This window comes from Artemia sp. Qi Xiang Cuo, chromosome 2 (genome assembly GCF_049724085.1).
Source record: "Artemia sp. Qi Xiang Cuo chromosome 2, ASM4972408v1, whole genome shotgun sequence".
Taxonomy (NCBI): Eukaryota; Metazoa; Arthropoda; class Branchiopoda; order Anostraca; family Artemiidae; genus Artemia; species Artemia sp. Qi Xiang Cuo.
The window spans coordinates 12,945,936-12,968,593 of NC_142795.1; the positions used below are offsets into that span (position 1 = coordinate 12,945,936).

General features: G+C 34.6%; 1 protein-coding gene across 1 annotated transcript in view; it reads left to right on the forward strand.

Moving 5' to 3' along the window:
• Positions 1-19,388, forward strand: part of LOC148954916 (uncharacterized) — a 47,556-nt gene extending 28,168 nt beyond the window's left edge. The window contains exons 2-3 of the mRNA XM_089107984.1: positions 13,472-13,611; positions 18,789-19,388. Of these exons, the coding sequence (XP_088964110.1) occupies positions 13,472-13,611; positions 18,789-19,304 (656 nt within the window). The 3' untranslated portion in view covers positions 19,305-19,388. The remainder of the gene's footprint in view (positions 1-13,471; positions 13,612-18,788) is intronic.
• Positions 19,389-22,658: the final 3,270 nt, after the last annotated feature.

Sequence of the window (22,658 nt, forward strand, 5' to 3'; positions counted from 1 at the left end):
GAGTTCCCCGACATTACCACCGTCGAGGACAATGGGCCAAAAGGATGGTTCTTTGAAATTGACGGTCAAAGTCCGCTGGTGCTTCACGACTGAGTCAAAGATTTTGTTTTTCCCTGTATCAATCAACCCGTGAGCAGAGACTCGCTGAGCCCCTGCAATCGATCATTGGTTGAGGATATGGGGATGTATTGGACTCCCTCCAAACAGAAACTGATTGCTGATTTGGACCCTAAAGAGAATATCGTTGTTCACCATGTGCTTTTGCACTGTATGGTGAACAATGGTTTCAAAATCACCAAAATACACAGGGTCCTACAGTTCAATCAGCGACCGTACTTGAAAACGTTTATCGATACTTTTGTCGATAAACACTCTAGGGAAAAATTCAAAGGTGGAGAAGGAAATGTACAAGCTCATCCTAAATTCAGCGTTTGGCAAAATATGTGAAAGCGTACGTAATAGATCTCGCTGCGACGTCGTGACTGACCCTCTAGAGTGTGCACGAATTATTGCCGACCCCAATTTTACATCATTCACGAGCATAGAGGCCGGCATGGTTCTTCTACACAGGCGAAAGCGAAATGTAGTACTGAACAAGAATATAGCAGGCGGCAGTTCAGTACTAGAAATTTCAAAAAAGCTCATGTTGTCGTTCTTTTACAATGTGTGCAAGGTGCAATGGCCACGGGAGGGGGAGGTTCAAGTTTACTATGGGGATACAGATTCTCTGCTGTTAAAGGTAAATGGGACTGAAGATTTACTGGGTGATTTGCAAAATGGGGTGTACATCAGCTCGCGGATGGATTTCACCAACTGGAATCCATCCCTCTACCCCGAGTTGGTGAAACGTCAAGTCTCCAGCAAAGTATTAAAATTAAAATCAGAGACGGGGAGTGATTTGATATCCAGGGGGGCGTTCCCCGGCCCCAAAGTTTGGTGCATGGAAACTCAGAGAGGGGATGAAAAGAAGGCTTGTCAAAGGATGCCTACGCATTTGGTAAAGAGCAATTTCAACATGAGCGTGTACAGAGACTGTGTAGAAAGTAGCCTAGTGCCAAGAGCACAAGTGCTTGCAATTCGCTCTCTACAGTATAGAAATTATACTGTGAGAGTGGAAAAAAATGCAATGTCGTGTATATCCGACAAAGTCTATGTGCTCGAGAATGGTGTGAGTATCCTACCTCATGGTCACTATCGTATTTCAGACCGAGTTGAATGCGTAGACTATCGTAATCAACTTGGTCTAGATAAATTAACCTAACCAACTAACCACTCAACCTTTCATAAATTAACTAACCCAATCTCACTACTTTAATCACCACCACCACCACTAACCCACCCACTAACCCGTAGCAGTGACGACAACTATTTTTTTTCGCCCCGCGATTCCCGGGGGGTGGGGGGCCCTTCCCGCGGCCGCCCAGGGGGGGGGTCCCGCCTGCGGCCGGCCGGCCTTCGGCCCCCCGGCCGGGGGGGGGGGGGGGGGACCCTATTTTAAATTCATAACGTTCAACTGAGCTAGTTCATGTTCCAAGTGTATTTTTTGTTGTTGTATAGAAAGTGCTATTGTACAGAAAAGTGTTGTACAAAAAGTGTTGTAGATGGACAAAAGTGTTGTACAGAAAAGTGCTGTACAGAAAAGTGTTTAAAGACAAAAAGTGTTATCATTGTTCATGTTGAACAAATAGAGTTTTCATGTTGACCATGAAATTTTGTCACGTTGAACAAGTGTTCATGTTGTTGTATAGAAAAGTGTTGTACAGAAAAGTGTTGATGTACAAAAAGTGCTGTAGATGAACAAAAGTGTTTAAAGACAAAAAGTGTTATCATTGTTCATGTTGAACAAATAGAGTTTTCATGTTGACCATGAAATTTTATCACGTTGAATAAGTGTTCATATTGCTGTAATAAATTTTGCCATGAAATATTGTTTTTGTTCTTGAATAGATAGATCTATGGGAAAATTACTACCTACTCTTGGGACACATAAGGTTTACAGTTAGTCATAGTCCGACTGTTGTCAACAGCATGTATCAATTTAAAACACCCTTCAGATCATTTCTTTGTGGGCCCTCAATGTCGGGGAAAACAACCCTTTTAGCTAGAATAATTCAAAATTGCGATAAAATATTTTTGGAAAAACCGAAAAAAAATCTACTATTGCTATAGTATTTGGCAAGAGTCCTATGATAAAATAAAAGCTATTGCCACAGCATACCAATACAATTCATACGAGGACTTGATGTTTTCAATAGTATTTAATCGAACTCGTGGCTGATTATTGATGATTTAACTGAATCCATTGAACAGTTCTCACAGGAAATGCTGCAATTGTCCACTGTCCGATCTCATCATGAACATATTTCCATAACCCTAGTTTTACCCAATCTGTTTCATCAGAGCAAATGTATGCGAACCCTTGCTTTGAATTGTACTATCTATATTATCTATCGAGTTGTTCGTGATTCTAGCTCACTCATAACTCTCAATAAACAGATATACCCTGATGCCCCAAGATTTCTGTTGTCAGCGTACACTCAGGCGACTAGCAAGCCCTACGGTTACATTTTTCTGGATCTTAATCAGAGCACGCTCGAGGATCTACGTGTAGTCGCCGAGATTTTCGACAATGAAATTACAGTATATCTTCTGGTGAATAGTAGAAAAGGCTATTAGTTGAAGTTATGACATTGAACAAACTACAAGAACAACGGCATTTATTTTCCCTTTTAGGCACTTCAAAACCATAACTAAAAATAAACTAAACTAAACAATACTAAAATCTAAACTAGAACATTAAAATAAAACTAAACTAAACTAAAGTAAACTGCTAAATTAAAACTCTAAACTAAAACTAAACACTAATCTAAAACTAAACTAAAACCAAACTAAGCTACTAAATTAAAACTCTAACTAAAACTCTTTAGCAAACTGTAGCTAAACTAAAACTCTAATCTAAACTAAACTAAAAGTAAACTAAAACTAAAACTAAAAATCTAGACTAAACTAAAACTAAAGTAACTAAAACTAAACTAAAAATAAATTCTAATCTCTAAACTACTAAACTATAACTCTAACTAAAACTATACACTAATCTAAAACTAAACTAAACTAACTAAAACTCTAAACTAAAACTAAACAAAAATTAAACTAAACTAAGCTACTAAATTAAAAGTCTAACTAAAACTCATATGTAAAACGAAAACTCTTAACTAAAAGTAAACTAAAACTCAAACTAAAAATCTAGACTAAACTAAAACTAAACTAAACTAACTAAAACTAAACTAAAACTAAACACTAATCTAAAACTAAACTAAAAATCTAGACTAAACTAAAACTAAACTAACTAAAACTAAACTAGAAATAAATTCTAATCCCTAAACTACTAAAGTATAACTCTAACTAAAACTAAACACTAATCTAAAACTAAACTAAACTAACTAAAACTCTAAACTAAAACTAAACACTAATCTAAAACTAAACTAAAACTAAACTAAGATACTAAATTAACACTATAACAAAAACTCTTTAGCAAACTGTAGCTAAACTAAACTAAAACTAAAATAAAAATAAAGGTAATGAATAAAATTAAAATAAACTAAAACTAAACTAAAAATAAACTAACTAAAAGAAAACTAAACATTAAACTAAAACTAAACTAAAAGTAAACTAAAACTAAAACTAAAAATCTAGACTAAACTAAAACTAAACTAACTAAAACTAAACTAGAAATAAATTCTAATCTCAAAACTACTAAACTATAACTCTAACTAAAACTAAACACTAATCTAAAACTAAACTAAACTAACTAAAATTCTAAACTAAAACCAAACACTAATCTAAAACTAAACTAAAACCAAACTAAGCTATTAAATTAAAACTCTAACTAAAACTCATATGTAAAACGAAAACTCTTAACTAAAAAAACTAAAAGTAAACTAAAACTAAAACAAAAAATCTAGACTAAACTAAAACTAAACTAAACTAACTAAAACTCTAAACTAAAACTAAACACTAATCTAAAACTAAACTAAAAATCTAGACTAAACTAAAACTAAACTAACTAAAACTAAACACTAATCTAAAACTAAACTAAAACCAAACTAAGCTACTAAATTAAAACTCTAACTAAAACTCATATGTAAAACGAAAACTCGTAACTAAAAAACTAAAGTAAACTAAAACTCTAAACTAAAACTAAACACTAATCTAAAACTAAACTAAAAATCTAGACTAAACTAAAACTAAACTAACTAAAACTAAACACTAATCTAAAACTAAACTAAAACCAAACTAAGCTACTAAATTAAAACTCTAACTAAAACTCATATGTAAAACGAAAACTCTTAACTAAAAAAATAAAGTAAACTAAAACTCTAAAATAAACTAAAACTAAACTAACTAAAACTCTAAACTAAAACTAAATACTAATCTAAAACTAAACTAAACTAAAACTCTAACTAAAACTAAACACTAATCTAAAACTAAACTAAACTAACTAAAACTCTAAACTAAAACTAAACACTAATCTAAAACTAAACTAAAACCAAACTAAGCTACTAAATTAAAACTCTAACTAAAACTCTTTAGCAAACTGTAGCTAAACTAAAACTCTAATCTAAACTAAACTAAAAGTAAACTAAAACTAAAACTAAAAATCTAGACTAAACTAAAGCTAAACTAAACTAACTAAAACTCTAAACTAAAACTAAACACTAATCTAAAACTAAACTAAACTATAACTCTAAATAAAACTAAACACTAATATAAAACTAAACTAAACTAACTAAAAATCTAAACTAAAAATAAACACTAATATAAAACTAAACTAAAACCAAACTTCGCTACTAAATTAAAACTCTAACTAAAACTCTTTAGCAAACTGTAGCTAAACTAAAACTATAATCTAAACTAAACTAAAAGTAAACTAAAACTAAAACTAAAAATCTAGACTAAACTAAAACTAAACTAAACTAACTAAAACTCTAAACTAAAACTAAACACTAATCTTAAACTAAACTAAACTATAACTCTAACTAAAACTAAACACTAATCTAAAACTGAACTAAACTAGCTAAAACTCTAAACTAAAACGAAACACTAATCTAAAACTAAACTAAAACCAAACTAAGCTACTAAATTAAAACTCTAACAAAAACTCTTTAGCAAACTGTAGCTAAACTAAAACTCTAATCTAAACTAAACTAAAAGTAAACTAAAACTAAAAATCTAGACTAAACTAAAACTAAACTAACTAAAACTAAACTAAAAATAAATTCTAATCTCTAAACTACTAAACTATAACTCTAACTAAAACTAAACACTAATCTAAAACTAAACTAAACTAGCTAAAACTCTAAACTAAAACTAAACACTAATCTAAAACTAAACTAAAACCAAACTAAGCTACTAAATTAAAACTCTAACTAAAACTCTTTAGCAAACTGTAGCTAAACTAAAACTCTAATCTAAACTAAACTAAAAGTAAACTGAAACTAAAAATCTAGACTAAACTTAAACTAAACTAACTAAAACTAAAATAAAAATAAATTCTAATCTCTAAACTACTAAAATATAACTATAAATAAAACTAAACACTAATCTAAAACTAAAATAAACTAACTAAAAATCTAAGATAAAACTAAACACTAATCTAAAACTAAACTAAAACCAAACTAAGCTACTAAATTAAAACTCTTAACTAAAACTCTTTAGCAAACTGTAGCTAAACTAAAACTATAATCTAAACTAAACTAAAAGTAAAATAAAACTAAACAAAATATAAATTATAACACTAAACTAAACATTAAACTAAAACTAAACTAAAATCTAAACTAAACCAAACTAAAACTAAACTAAAATAAAGGTAATAAATAAACTTAGAATAAACTAAAAATCTAAACTAAATAGGTAATAAAATAATAAACTAAAAATCTCAAGGGCGAATTGTTATGTAACGGGGAAAACCATGTGTAACAAGCCCTCTGATTGGTTGAGAAGGGGGATGTAACCGACTCGCTGATTGGCTGAGAAGGAAACATGTGATCTAACTGTTTCCGGGAAACTCATAACATTTGGCTCGAGCAACAACAACAAATACTATTTCTGGATCATAACATTCGCTGAGAGCGTGCACTTACAACAATAACAACAACATTGACCTTGACATTTGCCTCGGAAACAACAAATACTATTTCTGGATCATAACATTCGCTGAGAGCGTGCCAAAAACACACCTGGAGAAAGAGACCATGGAGAAAGAGGTCATTGACCCCATTAACCACGTGTTCTCCCTAATGACTCTATGCCCATATATGGTGTACTCGTGGGAGTTTTAAAAAATGTGTCCGGATCGGGATTCGAATGGGTATTGTACTCGTGGGAGATATTATGGCCATTCTACTAATGGGAATGTTTTCCAAGACGACCCACGACGTAAGCTTCAAGCTGGCTTTAATTATAGACTCATCATGTAATTTTTTGGGAAGGTCTTCATACTGCAGCATTGATGTCTGATTGTTCTGACCCTGCCCTTGTGAAAGTTTGTTCTAAGATGGCACTTCACGTTTGCCACACATCCGATTATGTCTTTATAACAAAATTTACAGTAAGCTAAGTCCTGGCATCATTTAAAAAAACGATCAGAAATTAAATAAAAAAAACAAATTTTCTCAACTGAAAGTAAGGGGCAACATTAAAACTTCAACCGAACAAAAATTACAACGTATATGAAGGGGGTTGCCTGCTCGCCAACACCTCACGCTTAACGCTAAAGTTTGAATTTCGTCCCCAATTCTTTAAAAAAGACTCCTGAAACACAAGGGTCGTTTAAGTAGAACAATAAGAAGCTTTTTTAAAAACACTAAAAAACTTTAGCGTGAAGAGCGAAGTGCTGGGGAGGGGGTAACCCTCTTCAAATACGTGGTAATTTCTGTTTGTTTAAAGTTTTAATGTTGCTTCTTATTTTTTAATAGTTTTAAAAACCAAGGCTGAAATAAGTATGCGAAAAAGGAAAAAGGCTTGGACAGAAATACTAGGCACCTTTTTTTCTTTGTCTCTTGTACAAGATTATTTGTTTACTGTATAAGCTCTTGGGAATGTTAAAAGGGGTGATTAGCTTATTCTACAATCAGCTTTGCTTAAAATTGAGAATATAAGCACTTATTTCTTCTGCCATGCTTTGTCCATAAGCAAAGCTTTATTCATTATTGACCTATGAGTAAAGTAAACATACCAATTGATGCCTTTTCTTATGTTTTTTCCAAATATACTAATTGCTTTTGGCGTAAATTCTCTTTACTCCCAACCCCTAAGTTACTTATTTACTCATTAGGGGGGGGGGCTTTTAAAATTCATTTCTGACGCAAAGGAATGTTAAATTTGGATTCAGGATGCAATTCTGACCATAGAGGTAAGTTTGAACTTTACCCCCACCCCCACCCAATGTGCAACTATATACCCTGAATTGGTATCTTTGGATGGGGTGAAGTGAATTTGCGCCAAAAACGATTATTATATTCGGAAAGAGCATAAGAAAAGGCATCGAGTGGTATGTTCACTTTATTCATAGGTGAAAAATATGAACTGCTCAATATTTGCCCTTTTTATATTGTCATTTTCAATTGGCTCGAATATTTTTTGCCCTGGATTCATTTTTGAAAGTTTCATTCACCCAACTCAACTGCTTTCCGAGATAGCAAGACGTGTCTAAAGTCTAAACTACAATTTTAGGCTACCCCATATTTTCCTAATTTACCCTTTTATATCATTTTGATAGTATGGGTTCCATCCAAAGCAAATACTCAGATCCCTGGCTGGTAAGATAAGATGTTTATTTAAAAGAAAAGGCTATCACAAGAAGATATGGGTCATTCACGCTTTAAAATGGAGAACAGGCCTAAAGCCTTTGCAGAATTTTCTCAGTTTGAGATTAGACTTTAGTAGGTTTATTTTGGTTGTTGCTTCAACGTCGCCTTACTTCATGTTTCATACTCACTTTTTCATTTCCAAGAAGAATAGTTGTGCTCAACAGCTTTTAAGTTCCTTTTATAAAACTTGATTTGAATTTACCACATTTTCACTGGTAATCAATGCTTTGATCTACTTCTTGATAATGGCTGACAAAGCGAGAAAGACGCCTGGGGGACAGCCCAGACATAGATAACAGAGATCATACCGGCTAGCTTTTTTAATCTTTTGCACTTAAATAGTTTAATTTTTTATTTCGCCTAATACTTTTTCTATCGTCATTTCATAAAAGTGTTCAAAAAAGAGTGCAATTACCCAAGAACGACTGAGAGCATTATGTTCAAACTTTCGGGGCTACTTCTGCTCTTAAAATTTTACCAAATCAAAATAGCGTAAGTGTATCCAAGCTATCAAAGAAAGTAAACATATTTTTTTGCGAATGGTATCAAGTTTTCCATTTCAGTTGAACTAGAGGAGGTATAAAACTAAATTAAACCCTACCATTTGTGTCCATATTTGTAAGAGGGTGTATGTTGTTAAAAATTGCTGAAAAATTTTCTCCAGCATACAAATAGCAGGCCAAACTACAAATTCTTAATAAACGAAAAGATTTAAAGTATTATTTTTTTTGTCTCTTAAAAGACTATGTCAGTATGAAACGAACAGAAATTAATTAAAAAAAAACTTTCCACAAAATAAGTTTATCAAAGAAAAGTAAAGAACTCCATTAAACAAAAAATTGAGCAAAAATAAAATCAAATAATCTACCTAGCGTGAAACTACCACAATTCAGCATTGATAAATAAATGAAACCCAAAACGAACAGAAATTACAATAAATAACCGAGTCAAACTCAAAACGAGCAGAAACTAACATAAGTTTGGCTCAAAACCCCTATGCCTTCCCTAGGCCAGAACATTATTTGCACTTTACTGAAAAAAATACAAATGAATGTGCATTGTCAGTTTAATATACATATATTGATATTTAGTAATCCAAATGCTAATATTATTTTATCTATTAAAGTTATAAAAGTAAAAACATCTATATTTTTTTCAGTAAAGTGCAAATTATGTTCTGGCCTTGGGAAGGCATAGGGGTTTTGAGCCCAACTTATGTTAATTTCTGCTCGTTTTGAGTTTGACTCGGTTATTTATTGTAATTTCTGTTCGTTTTGGGTTTCATTTATTTCTCGATGCTGATTTGTGGTAGTTTCACGCTTTGTACATTAATTGATTTTATTTTTGCTCATTTTTTGTTTAATGGAGTTCTTTACTTTTCTTTGAAAAGCTTATTTTGTAGACAAAGTTTTTTTAATTAATTGACCTAAAATGCTTTCTACAGGTATTTTAGTAGAAGTGTGTTTTTTCGAGATTATTATGTCAAGGACAACTCATAATGATTCGTTGACGAAAAAAATCCGCAAGGACATGAAACATTCAACTATCACCTTCACAACCTTAAAGCTTGCAAAGATGAACAGGATGCCAAACACGATCCAAAGCTATTACGAAGCAATAGTAGAGGATGTTAATGTCATTTTTCAAAGAAACAAAAATCCAGTTCAGTCCCATATCCTTGCAATCAAACAATCTAATATAGGTTAGATTTGACTGAACTGTAGATTTGAAAAAGTGAATTAGCAACTGATCTGACTCCAGTTAATCATGCAGCGAGTTATGTATGATACAAACATAGTTTCCCTGCGTAGACCAGGACGTTTAGTCGGACGTTAGGACGTTTGGTATGATCCTACACAAGCGGGGTAGCATGAAAATACTGCCTTAGAAACTGAGAGAATATGAGCAGCTTTCAAGTATATCTAAATAATCTAGAAGCAAGACCCTTTCTAGAAAGAGATATAGCAGGGACAGAAATTTCAGGGCCACATATTTAGAGAACAGTGCTAGAAACTCTATCGGGTCCTGAAGCCTTAATAATATTTAGCAGATGAGTGAGTGTTTTCAAACACCATCGAGGTAGCATCTTGGGGAAAAACATTCTTTTATTTCAAAAATTTATTCGGTTTTTCGCAGGATACTATGCGACAACCCGATATTCATCTTGCTATAAATACCAGACGGATTGATGCTTGTTTATGTCAAACTTTTAAAATTAAAAATTCGTTGTGTGTATTAAGTGATCTTCACAGGACTTGGTATGTAAGGGAACTGAAGTCGTCATTGTCAGAAAAAAAAGACCAGAACCACTAACACACTCACTACTTGTAGTAAAACATGCGTAGGGATGAAGTTAGGCAAAAAAAGGTAGGAGCTTCAGGTTTGTTCCTCTCCTCTCACCAAGAGCTTGATTTAAAATTTCGTTGAATAAGTGAAATACTGTTCACAAGGTTTTTTTTATTTAAGGGTATCTTCTTCCTTTTATTTCAAAAGATTTCCAGAAACCATGGTACCTTAATTACCAATAAAAGATCTAATGCCGAACTGGCCAGCCATGACAGAAAAAATATAAATACGACAAACGGGTCTATAGCCAGTAAATGAAAACGAATAAAAAAACAAAAACGAATATTTCGCCCGTATCAAACAAGGTGTCTTCAGCATAGAGAGAAAAAAAAAAGACTAAAACTAAAAAATATACATAAAACTAAAATAGACTCACCTAAAATTATAATATACAGTTGCTGAAAATTCACAATTTGGAGCTACCTTGGTGAAACAACCTCACAGAAGTAACTGGATTAAACCTTTTAAATTAACAAATGAACATGGAATAAGTTATAGCGACATAATTTTATGCAAAGCTTTTGATGCTGCTATTCGCTTTGATTTATTATTTGAACTAACCCTTGGGACATTTTGCAATACCTTATTTTCATTTTTAAATATGGGTTCCTTTTTTAAAATAGTATCATAATAGGATCATTATTTATATTCCCAGTATCTCTATTAATTGATAAACCTGCAAAAATATGTTTTTTAATTTCTAATAATTTTTTTTTTAATTCTAATAAAAAATTTTAGTTTAATTTTTCTCTACGCTGAAGACGCCTTGTTTGATACGGGCGAAATATTCGCTTTTGTTTTTTTCTTCGTTTTCATTTACTGGAAATAGACCCGTTTTTCGTATTTATATTTTACCTTAATTACTCGTAAAAGTAACAAGCGTGTAGTTTAAGTTTAGTATAAGCACAGGAGGGTCTTAGGTCTACCCCCCCTCCTCTGAGATTTTGAGATGTTTACGGTCGTTCTTATATCTTCTTTTCTATGTAATTCGCCTATACTTTGTGTTTTATCGAAGGTGTTACCCCTCTCCTCCTAATTATTTGAAAAAAAAATACGTTTTCTAAAGAGTTAAAGAGGCTGAGTTACAAGGTCGAACCTTAAAACGTACAGGGATTAGGAGGCACAGTTGGGGGGCCGCCGCCCCCAAACTCCCGCTTTCGCAGCCTTTAAATAAAAAAAACAGAAGTTTTTTTAAACTGAAAGTAAGGAGCGACATTAAATCTTAAAACGAACAGAAATTATTCCGTATATGAAAGGAGCTGTGCCCTCCTCAACGCCTCGCTCTTTACGCTAAAGTTTTTATTGTTTAAAAAAAAGAGTTGTGAGAAAGTCAAACTTTAGCGTAAAGAGCGAGGCGTTGAGGAGGGCACAGCCCCTTTCATATACGGAATAATTTCTGTTCGTTTTAAGATTTAATGTCGATCCTTACTTTCAGTTTAAAAAACTTTTTTTTTATTTAAAGGCTGCGAAAGCGGGGGGTTTGGGGCGGCAGCCCAACAACTGTGCCTCCTAATCCCTGTACGTTTTAAGGTTCGACCTTGTAACTCAGCCTCTTTAACTCTTTAGAAAACGTAGTTTTTTTCAAATAATTTCTGCACGTTTTTGTACAGTTTATTACTTATTATTGCTTGACTAACTGTTAGCTGATCGTGTCAGGAGTTAAAGTAACTGCACCCCAACTGCACCTCCTAATCCCTGTACGTTTTAAGGTTCGAACTTGTGACTCAGCCTCTTTAACAGCCCCCCAACTGTGCCTCCTAATCCCTGTACGTTTTAAGGGTCGACCTTGTAACTCAGCCTCTTTATCTCTTTAGAAAGTGTAATTTTTTTCAAATAATTTAAAAAAGAAACTGAGTTTCCTTTTTAAACTTTAAATTCAGTATATAAAAATTTCCTCTAACGGGGAATCGAACCCGGGTCTTCCCCCTGACAGTTAGGAGTATCGACTGCTGTACTAAAGAGACACAATTGTAATTGTTTTTTAGTAAGTGGAATCTATTTTTGACGCAAGCAAATCCCCACAAAACTTGATATTTGCTTTTTGGAAAACAGGGAAGGAGTGATCAGATTGAGCTGAAATTTCGAAGATAAGCTCCCAGGCCCCAGAAAAGCTTATTCTCTGAATTTCAGCCCGATCAGACAACTTTAAAGGAGGGCTGTGGTGGGAAAGTTTAACATAGGCTATTATAGGAAAACGATGATTTTCGTAAATGTAAATTCGGGAGATGATTTTTTCGGTCTGAAAATATCAAAAGGCCCTAGCAGGTCGTATTTTACTTCGAATGAGTCCTCATTCACCCGGATCAGTTGCCAGCTGTGGCCCGTAGGCGTGTCTAACAAAAAAAAAAAAATTTTGAACTTTAAGTGGCTATATTTGGTTTTTGGAAAACAGGGAAGGAGTGATCGGATTGAGCTGAAATTTCGAGAATAAGCTCCCGGGCCCTAGGAAAGCTGAACCTCTAAATTTCAACCCAATTTGACAACGTTAAAGGGGGGCTGTGGTCGGAGGGTCGAAACTTCCGGCCAACTTTTACCCATGAAGATAAAGTCGGAGGGGGGGGTGAAATTTTGCAAGTTTCTTAGTTTGAGCTTGGGCTACATAATGCGATTACCGCTGTCTCTCTGCGACCGCTAGGACCGGAAATCGCTTAACATTGTGGTGGGTCGTCTCTTTGTAGAGGCACAAGTGTGCCTCTTTGAAAAGTCTTTTTTTTTGTGCTCAAACCGACCGTATAATTCGATTGTTGGCATATTGGATTTGGTCCTTTTTAATCCTAAATATTTATTTCAGTAATATCTTGAAGATTTATACGAAACTTTAGGCCCAACTATAGGAAATGTGAGATTATTATAATGTGCCTTGCATTGTCTATGTTTTTGCACATTCCCTCGTGTTTTTCTTTTCGGTGGAAGGAAGAGGCTAATGAATTCCCTCTCTCTCTATAAAATATGTGCTGTGTTAAATAACAAATGCCTTCGTTTGTTCTTGTCTTAAACTTTTTTTATTTTATTTTATGTTTATTTATTATTATTTTTTAATTTAAGTTTATTTTAAATTTAAATTTATTATTTAGTTATTAAATTTAAGTTATTAAATTATTAAATTTAATTATTTAGTTTTTTAGTTTAAATTTATTTTAAGTTTTTCTTTTTTTTATTTTACTTTATTAATTTTTTTATGCATCTCTTTATTACTTAAGTATATAAAATTGATCAAAAAAAAGCTATACTTTTAATTTTATCTTATTATTTCAAAGATTATGGAGCTTTTCAAGTTGAAGTTGACCTCAATCGAATAACGCAGGACGAAGCTGATGCACTACAGGCGGCTGAAATAAAGATAGAGAGACCCAATCCGCTGAGACAACAAATTCGAGGCCTTGGAGGAATAGCACAGGTAAAATCCTCAAGACTATAGTTCTAGCTAGTGATGCGGTAGAACTGATGAAGACTACTCTACCTTATCATTAACATTCCTATTATTGTCAATGATTTCCTAACAATATAATTACCCTCCCTTCAATGTTGAATCTGCTCTTTTTTCCCAATAAATTCTGGTGTGAGTGTTTCCTACAGACGGAAACTAAACGTATTAGTTGTGTTGCTTAATTCCAAATTTGGCCCTTATGATGTCAAAATCTTAATTTTATCTTGTTCAACGTACTCTTTTGTTTAGAAGAAAAGTCGTAAGCATCAATAAACCTGGTTTTCTCGTTATTTCAATATAAATTTCAATATTTCATATAAATTTCAATGTCAATATTTCATATATAGTTGAGATATTTAGGATTGCGAAGGAATGTTTCTACTTGAGGTGTAATCAATTCAAAACCAAGGCTCTAGCGTCACCTATTGTGAAGAACCATAAGGCTTTGCCTAAATGCGTCTGATCAAAATTTTGAAATAGGTATTTTGTTCAAAATAGTCCAAAGCACAAATAACTATGTCTTTGGGGTTAACATAACCCCCACAGCCCCCAGGGTTTTAAGTTATGCAAGTTGTCCATTTCTAACATATAAAGTTTTTTATTGGAAAAAGACAACATGCTTTATTCTGAGTTTCCAAATAGGGTTAGTACTAAGGTCAAACTTTAAGAAAATATGAGAGGATGGCGAATACAATTAAAACACACTATGTGCTTGCTGATTGCCAAAAAGGATTATCAGAACCATCTAAGTAACGGCTGAGGGTCCTAAGTTGAAACTTCCAGGGTATATTGAGGTGATGTTGAAGAGCGACTATAGGGAACCAGCCCTCTCCTTGTTTCATTTTAGGTGTCCATCTCCTCACTACTGATAAAAAATTTGAAATAGTCATTTTGCTTTGCCTAATAGCTAATAGCCATGGTCTAATAGCTATGCCTCCGGGGATATTATGGCCCCCACAGCCCCAGGGCTAGGACTATTAATTAAGCATTTGTTCTGTTGTTTCCATGTTAGATTTATCATTAGGAAAAGGGGAAATGTTTGATCCTGGGTGTCTGAAATGGCTAAGGGTATTCACGTTGGAGAATGTTAAGGGGTATGTTATCAAAAAGTTATCAAAAAGGCAATCTGTGATATCTTAAGAAGGGCAAAGGGTATTATGTTTAAACTTCCAGTCCATCTTGTACAAAACTTTTGAGAAGGATGCTGAACACAATAAAAAACACTATCTGCATGCTGGTTGTTGAAAGGGCGTATCTGTAATATCGAAAGAGCGACTGAGACTATTCGATTAAAACATTTAAAATATGTTGATTATTATCCTCCCTTCTATACTGATTGAAATTTTAAAAAAGTGATTTTGCTCAAAATAGTCAGAATGTCTGCCACCGGGAATGCAATGTCCCCAGCCCCCAGGGCAAGGGTTATAAATTAAGCAATTTTCTTTTTCTGCATACAGGACTTATCTTTAGGAAAATGAAGGATGTTTAATTCTGCGTGTGTTCTAAAAGGCTAAGGGTATTGAGGTTGAACTTAGGGGAATGTTGAGGGATTGTTAAACTAAATGAAAAGACACTGTGCATCCAGTTTTATCAAAAAGGCATATTTGCAATATATTAAGAACGGTTGAGGTATTAAGTTTAAACTTCCGGGGCATGTTGAGGGGAAGGTTGAAAAGCAAACAGAGGGCAACCAGCCCCCCCCCTCCCTCCACATGCATTCTTAGATGTCCTACCTCCAAAGACATTTTATCAGAATTCGGTAATAGCCATGTTGTTCAAAATAGAGCAAGGATCAAAAAATTATACATCTGGGGATCACATAACATCGCCCATCCCCTCGTGCATGTGTTGTAAGCTATGTAAGTTTACCATTGTTTATATATAAGCTTGGTTACCGGGAGAACGGCGCAGTTGTATTACAATTCTCGAAAAAAGCTAAGGGTATTAAGGTAGAATTCTTAGAAAATATTGAGGGGTATGTCGCACAAAATAAACCCACACTATATGCTAGATGATTTTCTAATGAGCGCAACAGCAATATATAATAAAAGGCTAAGGGTAACATGGTGAAACTTTCAAGGCATGTTGAGGGAGATGTTGAAGAGGGATCAGAAAGCAATCAGCCCCCTCCCCCTTTCTTGCCATTTCGAATATCCTCTTTAATATAGATTAGAATTTAAAAAAACTATTTTATTTAAAACAGTCAAAAAGACTAATGATTATGCCTCAAGAGACACCGTCCCCCTCCCCCCCAAGCCCCTGGGGCGAGGAGTGCAAATTATGCAATTTATCCAATTTTTACATGCAGGATTTATCATTGGGAAAGGGGGGAATGTTTGACCCTACGTATCCAAGAAGACTAAGCGTATTGAGGGGAAATTTCACCTCAATCAAGGGCATTGGGCTAAACCAAAAGGCATTATGTGCGACAAAAACCAAAGACATCCAAGTTATACAAAGGGTGTGTGTGCAATATATTAAGGGTGGGAAAAGGTATTAGCTTGGAACTTTCGTGGCCATTAATACCAAAGCTGCTACTGTGACTGCGACTACTCGTGACTGTGAATGCAGCTGCTTTTGACTGCGATTACTTTTATTTGCGATAACTTTCAGGAATCTCAGAGGGGGATATTGAAGAACACCAAAATGCACTATATGGAAATTTTCAACACAAAATTTCTGACTATTTTTTGGGGGGGGGGGCTATTGAACAAAAAAATGCTAGCCTATGTGCATACTGGTTGTCACAAGGGCTAATTACGATATCTTGGTGAAGGCTTGGGGGATGTTCAGCTGAAGGTTTCAGGGTATTTTTAGGAGTTGCTTTAAAGTGATAAGAGGGCAGCAAGCCCCCTCCCTACTTACCCTCTTTAGATGCCCCCTCACCAACACTTATCGAATTTTGAAGAGACATTTGTTCAAAATAGTCAAAAGGTCTAATAGCAATACCTCCGGGGATACGAAGCGCCCCACAGCCGCCAAGCTAAAGGTTGTAAATTATACAATTTGTGCATTATTCATATGCAGGATGTATCCTTGTCAAAAGGGGAATGTTTGATCATGGGTGTGTCCGAAAAAGCTAATGGTGTTAAAGGAAACTTCAGCGAAAGTTAAGCAGGATGCTGAACTAAATAAAAAGACACTGTGTTTATCCAGGATAGCAATACAGGGAATCTGAAATATATTAAGAATTGGTCAGGATATTATATTGAAGCTTTCAGAGCAGCTACTAATACTACTACTATTTCGGCTGCAGTTGTGACTACAATTGTGATTACTTTAAACTGCGACAACTTTATACTGTGACAACTTTAGATTGTGACTTCCTGTAACTGCGACTACATCTGTTTTTGACTAATTTCAGGGTATACTGAAGGGGTGTTGTTTAAAATCAGAACACATTATGCGCATTCTGATTGTCAAAAGGGCGCATCAGCAATGTTCCAGGAGCAGCTGTGGGTATTAGGCTGAGACTTCAGGGTATGTTCAACAGCGTTTGGAGGGCAAAGGACCTCCCTTGTCCTTTTAGGTCCCCTAAACACAGTTCAAAACTATGAAACAACCATTTCATTCAAAATAGTCAAAAAGTCTAATAACTATGCCTCTGAGGATGAAATGCCCCCCCATAGCCGATGGAGAAAGGGTAGTAAAATTTGCAATTTGCCAATTGTTTACATGCAGGATCTATCATCGTGAGAGAGGGAAAATGTTTGATCCTGAGTGTGTCAAAAAATCTAATGGTATTAAAGTGACACTTCAGGAAATGCTGAGGGGGATGTTAAACCAAATCAAAAGACATTATTTGAATTTAGGTTATAAAAAGGGCATATATGCAATGTATTAGGAGTGGCTTTGGGTATTACCTTTTACGTTTTCAGGATCACAATTGCTACTACTATTGTGACTGCAACAGCGACTGCTTGCAATTGCGACTATTTGTGATGCGACTGTGACTACTTGGGGCTGCTTACAAACACTTGTTGCTACTTGTGACTTCGACCATCTCTACTTCAGACCAAGACTGCGACTGCTTGCGGCTTGAATTACTTCTTATGGCCACTGTGACTTCTTGCAACTGCAACTAATTTTGACTGCGGTGGTTAATTTTTGTATCTGTTAATGCGTCTACTTGTGTCTGTGACTAATGCCCCTTGATATTGCGATTGTGACTATTTGTGACTACGACTGATTGCAACTGCGACTATTTGCGACTGTGACAGCTTACGACTATGACTACTTGCGACTACGTAAGCCAGCAAATAATTGCGACTGCGACTACTTGCGATAACTTATGATTTCGAATGCAACTACTTGAATGCAACTACTTGCGACTTCAAATGCAACTCGACGGCTACTACGACCAGTCGCAACTATGACTACGTGTGACTGTGCCTGTAAATACTACTGAAACTTTTAATATTACAACTGAAACTGTTGAGCTAAATCAAAAGAGTTCAACTGCGTCCTGCTTGTCAGAATGGCATAGTACATCCAGTTTGTCAAAAGGGTTTATCTCGAACATCTCACAAAAGGCTGGGGTTATTAAATTTAAATTTTTGTAGGCTTTAGATAGGCTTTAGACTTCTGCAGTTAGAACAGTTATGGGAAGAAGAAGGGGTCCGTAGCCGAACAATTGTTTGTAGTAATTTTTGTTCGTTTTAACTTTGACTTGAATGTCAAATTTAATTTTTACTTGATTCAAGATTTATTTGTATTAGTACCTGTTATCTTTTTGTTTGCTATTATTGTTTATTTTAATTTCTGTTGGTTTTGGGTTTCACTCACTCTTTAATAGAAATTTCTGGTCGTTTGGTGTTTGAATTGTCATGTAAATTTATTTCTTCTGGCCTTAAGTGTAATGTGGCTCTTTTCAATCCTGTGAAAAAAATTCATTTCCAGAAATGTTTTTTAATTAATTAATTTTCAAAAGGGTACTAGAAACGTCAATCTCCAATCGAATGAGCTCCTGAAGTTTCAGTTAAAACTCCTTCCATATCAAAATAATTGCAATACATAGATCCCATTTCGCTCTTTTCCAAGGCAACGCTATTGTGCTGCTTATTTTTCTGATGTTTTTTAGTTTTCCTTTTTTGTTCTCAAATGACCAAGTCGTGTTTTAAACTTTTTCTAAATTATTTTCTTTCCAGACAATGGCTCAATCAAATAAAAAAATTAAGGAACGTTCTGAAGCTAACGGTAGCACAGGTAATTTACAGCCCGGAACTGTAGAATATGTGCCAGGATCTGTGGCAGTGCTACCATCAGTGCCTGTTTATGCACCATCTTCCACAATAAACTACAGAGTCAATTTAGACGACCAGATTTACATTGCTCCCGGCCAACCATCCTTGAATCAAAGCAGTCAAGAAAATGTTCAGTATTTTTCTCAGCCAGCTGATCAAGCTGGATTCCAGGCTGTGTTGCAGCCGATGGGACAAGGAAATTTCCCATCTGGAGCTCGGTCGTCTTATCCAGGAAATTTTCCTCTGTCAAGCAACCAGATATTGGGTCGATACCCAGATGAAGATCTGAACAGATCATCAGAGAAGTTTATAAACGAAGAGCTAAACAGAAGAAAAACTGTAGCTCCAGAGAATTATATGTTTCCAAAAGTAGAGATACCAGAGGTTCAACGAAAAATTAGTTCAGCCAGAAATGATTAATATCAAGTTATGTGTTTGTCCATTTCAGTATCTGTGTTAATTTTTGTGTAATCTTTATCCATAAATACTAAATCTCTAATTATTTTTTCGACGTGAATGGTTATGCAACGAAATATTCTAGATTCATTTTTCATGTTTGTTCAATTTCGTAAAATTAATAAACAGACAGGAATTAAAGTTAAACTTTCAAGTGTGAGGGTAAAACTCTTAGCAATACTCTTTTGATTGAATTATTAACTAACCTTCATTAATTTAAACTGTCTTATTAAAAACTTCAAAACTTTTTAAATCGTCTTTGGGAATTTTTGATAAATTGCCCTTTAAATCGGTCCCATTTGTCTATCGGGAAACTAATTTAGATTCCAGCAATTGAAGGTAACAAAATAAAAGTAAAGAACAACTTATGCCAATACTAACCGTAACCCCCCCCCCTCCCAAAAAAAAATTACAACAAAATATATAGATCAAAAGAATCTCCTTATTATTGTGATATATAAAATGCAATAAGTCTAAAGTTATCTAAGAAAATTATAAGCGTAAGTAAATTGACTAAATTTTGAAAAAGACTGAAGCCCACCCCGTAATTGGGAATAATCCCAATAAAAATTACCCATCAAATTCAAATGTTCGAAAACATTTTTTAAATTCAAAATGAGATCTCAAGTCACCATTTTCACTAACAGGAAATTTAGAATTTTTCTTGAGCATGATAATCAGACCCCAGCGCCGCACCGATGAGGGACGACCGGTGGCAGTGGGGCCAAAAACAGCAGCGGCGGGACGCCACCGGCACGAACAACGTTGACCGCAAACATTAATGTTTCCATCATTCTTTCTCAAATCACAGCTTATATTTACAAATTTATTTTCTCTACTCATTGGCAGTATACTTTCACAGGATACTCCACCTAGTAACTACTGGTAGCAGCCAAACTGCCATGTTCTTGTAGAACTCTCTCAACTCCCTTCACACACCCTTTTGTATTTTTTTTAAAGCAGTCGTAAAATGTTCTATAAGATCCGTCTCTGCTTTAAATTAAAAAAAAATTAACTTTTTGGCATCCCTGCTTTCAAAAAAAATTCAAGATATTATCATTTAAATATAATACTTCTCTAACCCCCCCCCCTCTGGATACCAACTTGATAGGATACCATCTCTGCTTTTAAATTAAAAAAATAATCAGCTTTTTGGCATCCCTGCTTAAAAAAAGAAATAAATTTGAGATATTATCATTTAAATATAATACCTTCCTACCCCCCCCCCCTGGATACGACCTTGATAGAATACCGTCTCTACTTTAAATTAAAAAAAAAAATTTGTCATCCCTGCTTACAATAAAAAAAAATTCAAAATACTGTCACTTAAATATAATAACTCCCTATGCCCTCCCACCTCCTCTGGATACCATTTTGATAGGATACCGTCTCTGCTTTAAATTAAAAAAAAAATAATTAACTTATTGGCATCCCTGCTTTAAAAAAAATCGAGGTATTATCATTTAAATATGATAGCTCCCCCCCCCTCTGGATATCACCATGATAGGATACCATCTCTGCTTTAAATTTTAAAAAAATATATTAACTTTTTGGCATCCCTGCTTTCAATAAAAAAATTCAAGATATTATCATTTAAAAGTAATACATCCCTACCCCCCCTCCTCCTCCTCTGGATACCACCTTGATAGAATACCGTCTCAGCTTTACATTAAAAAAATAATTTAATTAAAAATTAACTAGGTAACTATATGGTTCAAACAAACACGCGAAATAACGTTAAACAGATTAGTGTTCCTTGAAAAAAAATATAAGGGTATGAGTAAAGGGATACAATGACAACAAAAATAATATCGAAATTATTGAGATATACGTAAAATTATTGGAGAACTGAGTCATAGATTCACCGTGGCACTCAATAAGATCCAAAGAATCTAATTAAAAGGGAGTACACACAAAAGCCAAATTAGGCCAGTAGCCTATGAGAAATTACAAAATACCCAAGACAATGAACAAGTCCTAATGGGGGCCCTGGATCTATCAAAATATTTCAATGGTTTCCCAGGGAATTTGATATCATTTTCTTCCGTCTCCAATTTAAATGAAAAAAATAATTATCTTTTTGGCATCTCTGCTTTCAATTAAAAAAAAAATGAGGTATTATTATTAAAAACGATAGCCCCCTATCCCCCCCCTAAAGGCAATAATTTATATTTTTTATGAATCATATTTTTGGGTTTAACTTCCGTTTGAATCTTTAATTCCCCAACCTTGTACGTAGCTTATTCTATAGCAAAATTTTGTCACAATAGAAGGGTTTTTTTTTTGGGGGGGGGGAAGGGGGGTTAAAAAATTTTCCAAAAGAAGATCGTATTTTTTTAATCTATCAGGCGTTCAACAATTGTGCATTAAACATTAAGAAAATCTTATCTAAAAACAGCAAAAGAAAACAAAATTCAGCAAACTTACGATTCAGCTGTAGAAACAATCTGTCGACTATCAATTTCAAAATCCAACTGAAGCTGTACAGTAGTGAATGCATTCTATTCAACTTAAAAATAAAATTCTTGACTACGAATCATGTAAGAAATAGCAATTGGGAAACTGCATTCGAAATGATTTAATCTCATTTCATAGAGGCGATACTTTTTTTTTGTCAACATGTGAAGAACTGTGTATATTGCAATTGCATTTTTCTGGTTTTTATATAAAGTAACAAAAGAGAAGAAAACTAAGGAACAAGAAAGTAGTGAAGAATTATGGTATGCAAAGTAATATTTGGCAGGGAAAGTCACTGGTGATAAATCGCTAAAGGTGGCACCGTGATTGGGTGATTTTCGGGGAATCAAATTTTTTTCGGGTTGACGCATAGTTTTCGGGGAAATACCCGAAGATTCAGGGATAGTGGAAGCCCTGCTTGATTTCTAATCAGAAGAATTGTAATACTAAACCACACGAGAAAGAAAAGCTTCGACTTTGCGGTTGACGCAATAAAGAATTGCCGTAAAATAAATTCAAAGTCAGCCAAACGCCGTCACCTCTGCCGGCGGCAGCGCGCCGGTGGAGTAGTGACACTTTGGTGGCAGTCAACCAGTCCTCCCGTTGGCGGCGTTTGGTCGATCCACCGGTGCGGCGCCGGGGTCTAATGATAATCACGGCTTCGTACATAGTTTGATGTTTTATTCTCTTTTTCGTTCTCCCCAGGGGTGACTATCAATCCAGCGACAATAAAAGATCAGAAAAAACCTCTTACTCGGATATTAAGAGCTCTAGTGGGCTTTTGTAGCAGCGGAAAAGGCCGCGCCACGTTTAATGGGTGTTTTCTGACATTAGATGATGCAAAATAATTTTGGTCTTATG